The sequence below is a fragment of the Podarcis raffonei genome, chromosome 3 (genome assembly GCF_027172205.1).
Source record: "Podarcis raffonei isolate rPodRaf1 chromosome 3, rPodRaf1.pri, whole genome shotgun sequence".
In the NCBI taxonomy this organism is placed as follows: domain Eukaryota; kingdom Metazoa; phylum Chordata; class Lepidosauria; order Squamata; family Lacertidae; genus Podarcis; species Podarcis raffonei.
The window spans coordinates 105,239,199-105,254,474 of NC_070604.1; the positions used below are offsets into that span (position 1 = coordinate 105,239,199).

General features: G+C 44.7%; 1 protein-coding gene across 1 annotated transcript in view; it reads left to right on the top strand.

The window, feature by feature from the left end:
• TTC7A (tetratricopeptide repeat domain 7A) overlaps positions 1-15,276 on the top strand; it is a 183,632-nt gene that overhangs the window by 21,992 nt on the left and 146,364 nt on the right. Inside the window, exons 5-8 of the mRNA XM_053383388.1 lie at positions 1,206-1,327; positions 7,102-7,180; positions 11,592-11,752; positions 13,858-13,921. Of these exons, the coding sequence (XP_053239363.1) occupies positions 1,206-1,327; positions 7,102-7,180; positions 11,592-11,752; positions 13,858-13,921 (426 nt within the window). The remainder of the gene's footprint in view (positions 1-1,205; positions 1,328-7,101; positions 7,181-11,591; positions 11,753-13,857; positions 13,922-15,276) is intronic.

Sequence of the window (15,276 nt, forward strand, 5' to 3'; positions counted from 1 at the left end):
TTTTCACTCTCTCCTGCAGGCACACTAAATCCAAGACTTCCCCCCTCTTCTCCTGCTTCCAAGGGGGGTTATGTGATTTTGTCCGATGGAAATTTAATCCTTTGTCGAAAGCTTTCAAAGGCTTTAGCTTGTGGCGTCTTTGCTTCAGTCTATTTACAAAAGCGGAAGGCGGACTTCCTGTTTAGAACCTTCCCACTTTGGTGCCAAATTAAAGTATTTCAAGATCCAATTTTCCGTTTTACTCACGGGTAGTTGTTTAAAATCCAATTGTCCACAGGAAAAAGTCAGCGCTCTCCGGCAGCAGCAATGCGGCTTCACTCCCTGAAAGAAGCGGTCGATTCAAAGCACCGCGCCGATCACCCCACGTCACTCCGGATCCCCAAAATAGGGTTTCCCCGCGAGTAGGGGAGGCGCAAAGGGTGCCAGCCGAATCCCAAGTTCACAGGCTTCTCCCGCCAGTGATTTCTATGGGTCTCTGCCTTCGCCGTGGCGGTCAGACCCTGCTTTTCATGGAGCAAGTTTCTCCTGATCGGAGGAGCTCCGCCATTGCCGGAGGCGCCAACCCGAAAAGCCTTCGTAAATCGGTATTTTCATTTTTTACTGTGATACATTTCCTGTGTGTGCAAGGAATAATTTACATTTAAATACCTTCTTGTTTTGAATATATTTGCTCATTGTAAAGTATCTATTTTAATGCATTGTAATGATTTCTATGTGCATGTGTCGAATTATATAGTACATACTAGTTAGATGCTTCCCTCCTATGAGTCATAGAGATGTTACATGGTTATTCCAGGCCTGGGCGCACTCAGCTGAACAAGCCCACCAGCTGTGCAGTTGAGCCTGCAAAGTTCTTGGCAATCCTCCTGTTCTAGGCAGGCAACAAAAAATGGGGTTCTCGAGCCCCTAGAGAAACATCTTTTGTGCGTCTGCTGTTTAGCTTGATGGGTCCCAAGCTCTGCAGCAAATTGCCAGAAGTTTACGGAGGTTTTCTGAGAAATGCAGGCATCTTGCCTGTGAAAACAGTGCAAAAATAGCCGAGCGAAACAACACAGATGATTTAGTGCAATTTTCGGTTTGTCTCTGCCTTGTCTTGTTAGCCAATTTCTCTGTCCTTTTGGGAGGAAAAATAAAGACACAGTTTTAGCCAAAGGGTGGCTCCTGCTCACCTGCAAACAATGACGCCTCTTTTTTCCTGCTCTCAGAGCTTCGGCAACATGCATCCGAGAGGCATAAAGGGCACTCAAGCATCGACGTTGGACTTTGAGCTGCCTTACTTCCTGGAAGCAGCCCTGCAGAGCGCTTATGTGGCCCATTTGAAAAGAGGGTAGGTGGCTGGAGGTTCTCTGCCATTTTGAATGACTGATGCTGAGCGTGGTTTCATGTAACTGGCTTCTGATGCCGTCCTAGACAAAGCACAGGCAGAAAAAGGTGCCAGGACCGCTGAACCAGTGCAACACATTGCTGCAAAATGGAAGGGGTGTTCAAACGAGTCCCCTTGGACAGTCCTGAAATGGAAGGAGGGTTTTGCCTCCCTTGCTGCCACAACTGCCAGGCAGGGTAGGCCAGTCATGCAAGAGACTCTCAGGTAGACTGCAACTCCCATTGGCTTATATTCCTTCTGAACCCAAGTAGAAGTAAGACTATTCAGAGAGCAGGGAATATCCCATTCCCTTGATCCTTGGTGGAGATGAAGAGCCTGCTTATCCATTAAACCTGGGCTCTGTTAAATTCCCTTTCAGACAGACAGAAGCACACACCAACAGCCATTTTTAAGGAATTAATCAGAAATAAAATGCAAGAGGACAAGGACCTCACCCCCTAGCCACACTGGTGTTAGTTTATTTATTATATGTTTATTGCATTTGTATCACAGCTTTCCTTCCATAAAATACATATATATGTAATTTCATTTGTATGTTGCCTTATTGTGTTTTTACTATTCTGCCTTTGAACCGCCCAGAGTGGCTGGGGAAACCCAGCCAGATGGGCGGGGTATGAATAATAATATTATATATATATATATATATATATATATATATATATATATATATGCTATTATCTCAGTTAAAACCACACTCAAGGCAGCTTATGACATGGAAAAAATACATAATTTGCAAACAACAAATGTAATAATGATATAATAATAATAATTCATTATTTATACCTTTGACTGGACTTAACCGTCCAGGGGTCCTTTACCTTTACCTTACCTAGTGAGAAATAGCCCCAGGTACATACATGCACAGTGCTCTTGTGCCTGATTGGGGGTGTTCCTCTGGGAACCCCTAAAATCTACGTCAACCCTGTGTTCTGTGCAAACCTACTCCCGAGTCAGTGCTCCTAGGACTGCAGAACTAGGTGACATTTAATCACAAGCCTGAGTGAACCATTAGCAGAAGTATCAGCCTACGTCCCGGAACTATAAGAAAGCTGAGCCGTGTTTCTTCTCTCGGAATGTGAATCATTTCCCTTAAAATTCGGTTTTCAACACAAAGGGAGGGAGAAGACAAGTCACATAGCTTAAGTGGCACACTTTTTCTGCCGCAAGGGGGCGCAAGAAGACCCCTTTATAAGTCAAGACTCTTGACGTTTTGGAACCAGGGAGGGATACTTGATTGTGGTCATTATTATATGAGCGGAGTGGTTTCTATTTCCAGAAGTGGAATTATTTGGGAAAATGCTCTAAATAATGTAGAGTTCTTACAAGGAGACAGGCTGCTAAAGTATCATTATTATTTCCCCCGCTGTCCTCCCATAAGAACCAGAGTGGTTAACAACATAGTACAATGAAGCACAAAATCATAAAAATTAGAAGGAGCTTTATCAACTATCTAGTTTAACCCATCGGGGGAAGCAGAAAACCAATCTCTCTCCCCTCTGCTCCCACCATTTATTTCCAGTCCATGGCATAAATTCCAGGTAATGCAAAGGACGAACATAGAATTCCAGGGACATTTACCTGGTATCTTCATTATATATTTTAGGCACCAGGCGAAAGCATTCCTCTTTAACCAGGCCTTTGGCAGATTAATATTCTACAGCCTTTGTTTTGTTTTGATCATTTGCTTGTGTTTTTGTCTTGTATTTTATTCTGTGAACTGCCCTGAGATCTTATGATGAAGGGTAGAATATAAATTTAATTAAACAACAACAGCAATTCTTAAAAAAAAAAATTAAATGGACACAGAGTTTAAACATTTAATCCGGGGTTTCCCAAACTTGGGTCTCCAACAACCGCTGGAGACCCAAGTTCGGGAAACTATTATCTAATCAGACGAATGAGTGGGGAACCATATTAGGGATGGAGGGACCTGTGTTGGTGGACTCCAACTCCCATCAGCCCTACCAGAATAGCCAATGGTCTGGGATAATGGGAGAGCTAGTCCAGCAACATCTGGAGCTGCTGGTTCCACAGATTGAAGTGGTCCAGGGGACATATATTTTGGCAAGGTGATCCCACAAGTCAACTGTCCCACAGCTCTTATGGGCTTTATGTAAAGGTAAAGGACCCCTGGGGGACGCGGGTGGCGCTGTGGGTTAAACCACAGAGCCTAGGACTTGCCGATCGGAAGGTCGGCGGTTCGAATCCCCATGACGGGGTGAGCTCCTGTTGCTCAGTCCCTGCTCTTGCCAACCTAGCAGTTTGAAAGGATGTCAAAGTGCAAGTAGATAAATAGGTACCGCTCTGGCGGGAAGGTAAACGGCATTTCCGTGCGCTGCTCTAGTTCGCCAGAAGCGGCTTAGTCATGCTGGCCACATGACCCGGAAGTTGTACGCCAGCTCCCTCGGCCAATAAAGCGAGATGAGCGCTGCAACCCCAAAGTCGGCCACGACTGCAGCAAATGGTCAGGGGTCCCTTTACCTTTACCTTTAAAGGACCCCTGGACGGTTAAGTCCAGTCCAAGGCGACTATGGGGTTGCATCGCTCACCACGCTTTCAGGCTGAGGGAGCCGGTGTTTGTCCACAGACAGCTTTCCGGGTCATGTGACCAGCATAACTATAATAATAATAATAAATAATAAACCACTTCTGGCGCAACGGGACACTGTGACAGAAGCCAGAGCACACAGAAACGGCGTTTACCTTCCCGTCACAGCGGTACCTATCTATCTACTTGCACTGGCGTGCTTTCGAACTGCTAGGTTGGCAGGAGCTGGGATGGAACAACGGGAGCTGACCCCGTCATGGAAATTCAAATTGCCGACCTTCTCATCAGCAATCCCAAGAGGCTCAGTGGTTTAGACCACAGCACCACCCGCGTCCCTATATAAGGGCTTTATATAATAACAGCAACACCTTGAACATGGCAAGGCAGCAAATCGGCAGGCAGTGCAGATCTGTTAGCAGAGGTGTTATATGGCGGCAGGGTCTCGTTTCTGTCAGAACCGCCCCTGCAGTATTCTGCACTTTCCAGGTCAAGTGTATCCTCATACAAATTGCGCTGTTGTAACACCATCTTGAAGATACCGGTGCCTGAATTACTGTCACCAGCTGATGTGCCTACATATATTTGTTTTCAGTGCATGTAGGTGCTTCAGACCTGGTGGTCTGCAATGAACGCACACGTCCTGCAATATAAAATGTTAAGTAGCCATCAAATTTGGGAAGAAGGGGCTTCATCAGAGGACATATTCTTTAGTATGTTGTAACATAAACAACGATCCATTCAGGCTTCTGTTCATAAAATAGGCCTGCAAAGTACTCTTCATTCAAGAAGAAGGAAGTCTATAGGTTTCTTTACACAACCTATAGAAGCCTGTCCCAGCCCAGTGCCCTTTAAATGTTTTGGACTACAGTTCCCATCAACCCCAGCCAGCATAGTCAATGGTAAGGGATGATGGAAGTTGTAGTTCTAAGCAACTGGAGGTTGTGGAGCTCTTTTTTTAATATATAAATAATTTTTATTAACCAACAAATCAAATCAAATCACATCACATCACATAAATTCCAAATTACAAAGCCGAATTTTAAATTTTTGTTGGGGGTACCCACATTTCAAGTTCCGAGGGGATCCAATCATCTTCTTGCTGCTGCATTAATGTCCACAAATCTGTCCAAATAATGTTCATAATTCTATCCAGTCCTATCTTGCTGTTTCCCACATCTCATCTTGTTATTTTCAATTATTTTTCCTTTCTCTTTGTGACCTCTTCTGATAATCTCCTTAAGCAGGTAAAAACAAGTTGTAGTCCTGTGTGAATTTTTCCGTTCGTCCAATAGCCATATCGAGATGGTTTCCATATATCATCCTTCCATAAATAAAAGCACTCTTTCCATCATTAATCTTCACAAATCTGTCGCCTTCTTTAGTCCTCTGAGGAGGTTCGCCCGCAGTATGAAAACAGATACATTCCTCCTCCCAGACATAAATCTTTTGACAGAACTTGCCAAAATGGTGATGCTGTTTTTTACTGCGTCATCCCAAAGCTCTTGTACTTTCCTTGATCTCCTTAAAACATGCTTTTGGTTAGAATTTATTTCGACACAGTCTTAAATCATCCAGCTTAGGTCATTTAAGTGGCATTTCTGACGTGTGAGGGGGAATTATTGGTTAATCACATAGAAGAAAGAAAGAAAAGTTTCCCCCCCCGCATCCAGTCCCACTGCCGACATACCGAGCCTTGATGTGTCTTCTCATGATATATTCCTGTTTATCCGACCCGTCTTCTTTCACAGAGGTCCCTTCAATTAGCAGTCTTTACTCCCCATTCTTCACTTGAAATATGTGCATTTGCTTCTTCCTAATTGTTTATTTTCAAGTTGCTGCAGCTAGTGGCGCAATCAGAGGCAGCGTCCAGGAGAGCCGAAGTCCACACAAGGGCGTTCTGCCTACTGCCCTCACCCCCTCGAATCTGGGGGTGATTTATGGGCACAGCAGGCAAGGGCAGCCCCCCCCATTCCCTTGGGGGGGCAGGGAGGCTGCATACTCCCATAACAGCCTCTTAATTACCTTGTGTGGGTCGGAGAGGTGTTATTGTCGGCCATCTTCCAATGCGCCCCTAGTGGCCCCCGGTTGTGGAGCTCTTGTTATGTCTATGGCATGGCTTCCGAAACTTGGGTCTCCACCTGTTTTTGGACTACAATTCCCATCATCCCAGATCAGTGGTCCTGCTAGTGAGGGATGATGGGAGTAGTAGTCCAAAAAAAAAAAAAAAACAGCTGGAGACCCAAGTTTCAGAAGCCCTGGTCTACAGCATACGTAGTTCCCCCCAATTCCATTTTCTTCTTCTTTGGCGATCACTCATATCTGAGTAAGATTGTATTCCATGAGCATGGTTTTAAAACAGTGAGTCCGTAAGTGACTGTGGAGGCCAATTCTGGATCCACACGTCCTTCCACAGTGGGGACATTGGTTTCCAGGTGGGTATTGATCACGGTGTGGATTTGCCAAATGTGCCTTCCTCTTAGAACATTTCTCCCTTTCATCCTGAGTTCGAGCGTCTTCAAAGCCCATGGCACCTTTGGTAGAGGCTATTCTCCAACTGGAGCGCTCGCAGGCCAGTGTTTCCCAGTTGTTGGTGTTCATGCTACATTTCCCCCCAGATTTGCCTTGAGAGAGTCTTTAAACCTCTTTTGTTGACCATCAGCATTATGCTTTCCATTTTTAAGTTCGAAATAGAGCAGTTATTATCATTTTGTCATCATTTCGCCATCGTGGCAACACTTTGAGGGAGAACAGACTTAAGCCATTGAGCTTGGCCCAACCAAGATCACCCAGTGACCTTTATGGGTGAGTGGAGGTGTGGGCCCAAGTTTGTACTCCTAGACTGCTGCTTGAACCACTGAACCTCATCTTATATGCCAAGGACAAAGCGATAAGATGCTATCCTTCAAAAGAGCTTTAAAACAGGATGCAGGAGAAGCTTCCAAATGTCTCCTGTACTCATCAGAGACCGTCTCATATTCCACCATCTGGGATGAGCTATCCTTCGAAGGTCTCACTCATTTGTTTTTTATTACGATTAGCCCAACCTGAGCAGGATTGGGTATTTTTTGAAATGTCAGAGATGTTCTGTTTTTTCCTCTCTCTCTTCATCGTGTTAGTTCACAATCAAATCAGCCCTAATTTACATTACTTGCCGTTTCCTTCCTCTTAGCAACATCGTAAAAGGAATACGAAACCTCCGAGACTTATTGCGGACCATGGAAACGAAGGCTACCCAGAGCTTCAGAATGGTAAGCCCAGTTCATCAGGAGATGAGGGAACCCTTCTTTTGGCAGATGGCAATTTGAGGAAAGAAAGAGAGAGAAAAAAAAGACAGTTGGGGTTCTTTAGTACTGTTCCTTGCTATGGACTGGGAGTCCAGCCCTGCAATTTTGTATCGTTTAATGGGATAACAAGGTTGGATGGAATTGGAATTGGGAAAACACCCATAGAGAGAAGTTCTGATTTTAGGCTGACTTTTGCATGCCTGTTTGCTTACTAGGTTCTTTTCCACACGAGTGTAATTGCAGAATCCGGTGACAAAATACGTTGCTTATGATTGGCATTTCTCAGCCCAATGCTCAGTTGTTTCCTTCAGCTTTGTCTAAGAGCTCTGTGTATGTTGCAATTTTGTGAAAAGAAAACGCAGTACAGTGGTACCTCGGGTTAAGAACTTAATTCGTTCTGGAGGACTGTTCTTAACCTGAAACAGTTCTTAACCTGAAGCACCAGGTGCTGTGCCGCCGGAGCACAATTTCTGTTCTCATCCTGAAGCAAAGTTCTTAATCTGAGATACTATTTTTGGGTTAGCGGAGTCTGTAACCTGAAGCGTAGTAACCTGAAGCGTATGTAACCCGAGGTACCACTGTAATAGGCAGAAAGGTGTATGTGGGCATGTGGGAGGAAGGTAGGGGAGGATGGACTTTGATTCTGAAATGGATCCGTTTTGGAAATGATTCTGAAATGGATCCGTTTCCCCAAACTTATTGAGGTGGGTTGGGGACAGAGAGGAGCGCTCCAAGAAACTAACACCCTAGGGTTCTGTGTACTTTGGGTCAGCATTAAGCGATGCCAGGAGCCATGAAAAATGTAATTCCCGTGGTTTGCAGAAGCTGGGATGCTGCTGTGGACATGTGCTGCGATGCCCAGGAAAGTTGGGCAACATGGGAATTTAAGTCCCTGTGGTTCCTAGTCTCCCAGGGTGATGGCCTCACCTACTTTCAGCAACATCCAAGTGCACTGCAAATAGGCGGTATTTGTTCTGCATTATAAATCAGCCTGACAACAGCCTACAGTAGTTTAAGTAATGAAACCTGCAGCCTGTTTTATTATTATTACTCTTGAAAAGCGAGGTACACAGAAACAAAATTAACAACACAAGGAAAATCACGCTGCAATAAAACTATGGGGTACTGGATAAAATCAAGAATCTGCATTAGAACAATAAACAGTAATAATAAAAGAAAGCTAATCTTTAAAAAAAATTATTGAGGGTATTTAAACCGAACGAAATAATGCAGAAATATAAGGTGTAGAAATATAAAGTATAATGTAGTAATATAAAGAAATATAGAACAAAAATGAAAGATATACAGTGGTACCTCGGGTTACAGACGCTTCAAGTTACATACGTTTCAGGTTACAGACTCCACTAACCCAGAAATAGTACCTTGGGTTAAGAACTTTGCTTTAGGATGAGAACAGAAATTGCTCTGCCGCGGCACCGCAGCAGCGGGAGGCCCCATTAGCTAAAGTGGTACTTCAGGTTAAGAACAGTTTCAGGTTAAGAATGGACCTCCAGAACAAATTAAGTTCTTAACCCGAGGTACCACTGTATTATGTCACTATATATGCAAGCAACTATAATTCCATATATGCTTGTCTAGTATATAGGTATGTAAGTGTTGTCATTATCCAACTACATAATCTTTAAAACCCCGAGTAAAGTACTAGGAAGCTGATTCTGAAGCTTACAGGGCTTCTACCACCAAATGCTCCCCGTCTAAGGAATGGCATGACCACCAAGAGATTCCCATTACCAGATCTTAGCCGAAATTACAATGCACACGTAGACACTCTAGTCTCCCCTGTCTTCCTCCAGTGCATCTGAGAGATGTTCAGAAGGCTTTTTAAATAAACCACAGCCTATCATTTCATCCAATCCTGACAAATGGTGGTTGATCTTAACTATCGCTTAAAAAAACCATAAACCAAGCTAACTTCAAACTATGAATGGGAAGAAACTATAATTCGTTCCATGGTTTAAGCTGATGCAGGGCGTTAGATGAAGTTGGAGGTCGATTCCAGCCAGGGGAAGGTTTATCCAGGCAACCTCGCCGAGAGTGGCGGCAACTTACGCACGAGCAACCCCAAATTCCCATTACAGGTGCTGAGTGCAGCTTGTCCCCAACATCTCAAAATCATGGTTTATCATTATGTTTGAATAGCCACTTCCTCAAGTTATTGGCGATGTAATTGCTTCTAAATTATTGGGCTATTTCGAAGGGTGAAGACTTCGGTTTTAATATTGTATTGCTAATTCTGTTTCAAAATATTTTTGACAGCGTCAATGACAAAAACCCCTTTTTAGATAGGATTAACATGACAAAGCATACAATTAAATTAATTTGGAATACTACATGGCAATCTGTGAATGCCTTTTACTTGCATTGTATTCTAAGCAATAATAATGCTCCCCCCCCCCACTTTTCTTTTTTCTTTTGGCAAAGACTGTTATAATATAAATCAAAGACTTGGGCTATTCCAATTTGTCTGGTTTTATTCATAACGAAAGTGAAAGTAATTGAAACTGCCAGTGAAACGTGCAATAAAGCAAACAAACCCACAAACTCACGCAGACACTCTCTCAAAGAAGGTAGGGCTTTATTTACTGATGCTTCCCCCCCAAAAAACGATGCAAACCATAGTTTACCCATCATAGGGTGGTAGCTCAGTTGGTGGAGCATGAGACTCTTAATCTCAGGGTCATGGGTTCTGTTAAGTTGTGGGTGAATATATCAGACAACACAGCGATTCTTCAAACAGCTCTTGTTTATTCACAGGCTAGAACAGAACTGAACTGAAGGGTTCAGCCAGCCTGCTTATATAGAGCTCCACTAGAACGCAACAGTAACCATTTTCTGTAACTATCCAATCACTGAACATCACTTTCAATCCCTTATTTGCATATGTGGACCTGAGTGAAAACTATCTACAGTATCCCCCTGCTGGCCCAGGGGTGAGAACTTCAGTACATAACAGGTTCGAGCCCCACGTTGGGAAAAACATTCCTGCCTTGCGGGGGCGGGGAGGGGGTTGGACTAGATGGCTCTTGTGGTGTGGAGACTAAATAGGGGAAGGGTTCGCAGTTCAGTGTAGAGCACATGCTTTTCATCCCAAAAGCCCCAGCTTCAATCCCTAGAACCTGCAGCTTAAGGAGAAGAAAAGGAGAAGGAGAAGGAGAAGGCATCAGTTGTTGAGAAAGACTCCTGGTTGAGACACAGGAGTGGTTCTGTCTGTTGGAGTAGACAATTGTGTGCTGGATGGAAAAATAGCCTGAGCTAGTTGAACCCGGTCCTCTCTGTTTCCTAGCTGGTGTTCCACGTTGTGAGTTGTGTCATGGGTCCCACTTAAAATTGTTTATAACAATATTAATAATAAATTTTATTTATACCCCGCCCTCCCCAGCCAAGACTGGGCTCAGGACAGCTGACACCAGGTATAAAAACAATTGATTGAAATACAGTCATACCTCGGGTTAAATTTGCTTCAAGTTGAGCGCGTTCGAGTTGCGCTCCGCGGCAACCCGGAAATAATGGAGCGCGTTACTTCCAGGTTTTGCCACTTGCGCACGCGCAGATGCTCAAAATGACGTCACGTGCATGCGCAGAAGCAGTGAAAAGCGATGCGCGCAGACGTGCTGTCGTTAGATACATTTACCTCTAGATGCGAATGGGGCTCTGGAATGGATCTCGTTCGTATCTGGAGGCATAGAATCATAGAATCATAGAATTATAGAGTTGGAAGAGACCACAAGGGCCATCGAGTCCAACCCCCTGCCAAGCAGGAAACACCATCAGAGCACTCCTGACATATGGTTGTCAAGCCTCTGCACCACTGTACAACTTAAAAACAAGATTAAAATACGACATTAGAACATTAAAAATGCAGCCTCATTTCAGTAGGAACTCAAATCAAAAACTTTTTGGGGGATGAGAACGTCAAGTCTTCACCAAGGCCAACTATCCAGACTGGTCCTACGTGGGCCAGAAAAAAGCCAGGGAAGTCCCCAAATAGGAGTTCCATCACAGAAAGAGAAAGGAAAAAGGAAAGAGGGGGAGGGGATCAAGTTGATTCCAAGCCAAAGGCCAGGTGGAACAACTCATTCACAAATGTTACCCATATATACTACTGGAGCTGAGAATCCTAAGAACGAAAGCCATATCCAAAAGCAAATCATTTCTCTGTGTACTTGAGACAACTGGAAAGGTGAGTCGTGTGTGGCCGTCCTGACCAAGTTAAAAAAGCAACCCGATGCAGATCCGACATATCATGTGTACTGGCTCGTAGCAAGTTGAATCATCAACCTGGTAGGCAAATAGGTGTCACTGTGGGCTTTAAAAAAACACATGCTTCCCTCATTTTCTGTCCATTCTTCTCCAGACGGCTGCCAAGCAGTTGGCAGAGCTGCTCCTGCACTCCCTGAGCGAAGATTGTTACTGGAGCCCCTTATCTGATCCTCTCCCCGAGTTCATGAACAAAGAGGATAATTTGTACATCTGCACTACCCTTCGCCGAAGACTGCAGCTACACACCGGAGATAAGTGCGTATAGAGTTCTTTGGGGCTGTTACATCCTTGGCCAGATAAAATAACATGAAAGGGCAGGCAGTCAAGACACTTAGCAATGGCTGGGTTACAATGTTTGGTTGTACAGTACTTGCAAAACCCTCCCAGTCATTGGCTGCGTTGCTTGCAATGCCCTGGAGATTTCAGTTCACTTACCAAAGGAGAAAGAAGCCCTCTTTACACCTGAGTCATGTGATGACAAGAGCTGTGGAGCTGGGCCCTTAGCTCCACCCCCAAGTCACATGTGTCCTCCCTCAGCTGTCAGCGGTCCCAACACCATGTCTGTCATAACTTGGGCAGTGGCAGGAGGTGAGAGGGAGCTACAGTATGAACTTCTGTATGAACGGAGGCTCCCTGTGCCATATGGATAACCTTTTGGCCCAGTTTCCGTATTGTTCCAAAAGCCTATACATGCAGGAATACCCTCCCTGCTGCAGACATTATGGTGAACATGTTAATGGCAAAGACAGGAGGAGCAATGGTGGGAATTGGACTCAATGCATGGCCCCCACAGCCTGCTTACCCACTCCATGGGAGTAACAGGTGAAGTGGGCAAGAATCCCTCACAGATTTCTGATACTCTAGTGTTATTATTATTTATTGAGTTATTATTATTTATTGAGTTGCTCCTGCCAACCTCGCAGTTCGAAAGCACATCAAGTGCAAGTAGATAAATAGGTACCGCTCCAGCGGGAAGGTAAACGGTGTTTCTGTGCGCTGCTCTGGTTCGCCAGAAGTGGCTTAGTCATGCTGGCCACATGACCTGGAAGCTGTACGCCGGCTCCCTCAGCCAATAAAGCGAGATGAGCGCCGCAACCCCGGAGTCAGTCACGACTGGACCTAATGGTCAGGGGTCCCTTTACCTTTACCGCCCTATACAGTCACACCTTGGGTTACAGACGCTTCAGGTTGTGCATTTTCAGGTTGCGCACTGTGCCGAAACTGGAAGTACCGGAATGGGTTACTTCCAGGTTTATGCGCTCGTTCACATGCAGAAGCACTAAATCATGCTTTATGCGTGCGCAGAAGCGCTGAATCGTGACCTGCACGTGCGCAGACGCGATGCTGCGGGTTGCGAATGCTGCGAGTTGTGAACGTGCCTTCCACACAGATCACGTTCGCAACCCGAGCGTCCACTGTACCCGGAGGTTTCAGGGAGGCTCACAGAAAAGATGACAACATATATAATCAGAATAAAAACAACAACCCAATAACAACCCCTCCCCCAAAAGAGCCACATTTTAAAAGGGTACAGGATGTCAAACAGATCAACCAAAGGCCTGGTTAAAAAGGAACATTTTTGCCTGGTGCCTAAAGGTGTGTAATGAAGGCGCCAGGCGTACTTCCCTGGAGAGAGCATTCCACAGGCAGCGAGCCACTGCAGAGAAGGCCCGTTCTCGTGTTGCCACCCTCTGGACCTCAAGGAGGAGGCACACAAAGAAGGGCCTCAGAAGATTATGTCAGGGTCTGGGTAGGTTCATGTGGAAAGAGTCGTCCTTGAGGTATTGAGGTCCTGGCACCATGAGGGAAGCAGAAGATCAGTTTGGCTAGAGGAGGAAAAAATCTAGTAACAGGAAAGGATATGTGTTAGCTCACAGGGTCTGAAGTTGGAGGGTTGGGAGATGGGTATTAGGGACTGAAGGTCTTGGAGAAATGGCAAAGAGCTGAGGAGGTTTGTGCTGGATTTCAGATAACAGCTCAAAACCACAGGCAGGTCTTTGGTTGTGCGTCTCTGTGGGCCCCGTACAATCTGTGTTTTATTACCATTTTCTTAATATTCCATCTGTGAAAACTTAACTTGTCATCTGGAGGTTTTTTTTTGCCCAGGAGAGAAATTGCTTCATGTGCAGAAGTTGTGTCTAACCAAACAGCTTTGCCTCGCTTGAGTCAGGGCTGAGTTTTCTCCTAGGATACACCCTGCCGCTTTCAGTCATCCTGGCCTGAAGAAGCGGTTATATAACGTATGAATCATGCATGAGACGGTTCAAGTTACTAGTCCTGTGGTGGTGTTAACAAGAGTGTCCCATGAGTGAGCTGCTGGTGTTGCTTATATTAAAACAACAGGTTTGTTTGTCTTTCAGCATCTACAGCCCCCATGACAACGTCGAAGAGGCGCTCCTCCTCCTCCTTATCAGTGAATCCATGGTAAGCCAGACAGGAATACTTATAAAGAAGGGTAATAATGAAAGCATGCAATAATCATTAGGATAATACTTGATATTTTCAGGGTAGCATTTCCAGGTTTCCTTTGCGATCTGCAAACTGGCTTTCTGTTCGCAAACTCTTGCCTGTTCAGTGGGAAAGAAAGCAGCAGTTGTCTTTTAATACAGCACACAGAGAGAGAAAGAGCTGCCACTTGTTTTTGTTTTTTGAAGCATCGCTCGATGATGACAGATTAAGCAAACGTTCAGCGAGCAGTCTGAGAAATTTAATAGAAAATTGTGAGTCACCCTTAACGTGGCATAGGAACAATATCATCCTCCCCCCTTCCTTTCTTTTGCAAAACAGGCTTGATTTTATTTAATTTAAAAAAGTGGTTTCTTCACTGTGTTATATGAACCTTATTTTAAAAGCGCCCAGAGTGGACCTGGTGACAAACAGCAGATCTCTGGGCTACAGAGATACAGCTATGGTGCTGATGATTTATTGATTTATACCTTGGGGTTGTTTTTTCTAACAACAGATACACAAGGTGGCTTACCTAAAACCAATGTAATACAAAATAAAAAGGAAATACAACTTAAAAAACAAGCAGTTTTGAACAGCAGAATATTCCAGAAAATCAAGTGACTCTACAGTGCCTTACAAAGCAAATTTAACAGGATTTTTCACTAAGGCCGAAGTTTACAACATTTGGGCGAGTAACAGGTGAGGGGCATGATAGATTATGCACAGTGTGAAGAATTCTACAACCTGTGGTCATCCCATGAGGAATGTTGAGAGATTCAGAGCAGGCAAAATAAAGTACTTCTCCACACAGCGCCTAAGCTGAACTGTGGAATTTGCTTTCACTAAGATGCAGCAATGGCCTTAAAAGAGGAGGATCGGGCTATTAATGGCTACCAGCCACAATGGCTATGTTCTCTTTCCACTGTTGGAGGCCATATGCCTTTGAATACCAAATGCTGAGACTGTACCTTGTGACAGCGAATTTCAGCATTTAAATACGAACTGTGTGAAGAAGTAACAGGTTTGGGCATCTCTAGGTAGGCCTGAGAAAGACCTCTGTCTGAACCACTTCCAGTCCGATGGACCAATGATCTAACACAGTATGAGGCACCTTCCTGTGTTTCTTATGGCTCAGGTGCCCAAATAGCTTAACCAGTCTGAGGTGGCATGCATCTTGGGCTGGCCTTCGTGCCTTGGTCCATCCCCTAGAAGCCTATGCGATGTGCAGGAGTTCTGAGACAGCTGCGCAGGGGGTTCCTCTGTGGATTTTTGAAAATAGCGTTTGTACCCCACCTTTCCTCTAAGGCAGGGTTTCCCAAAGTTAAGTCTCC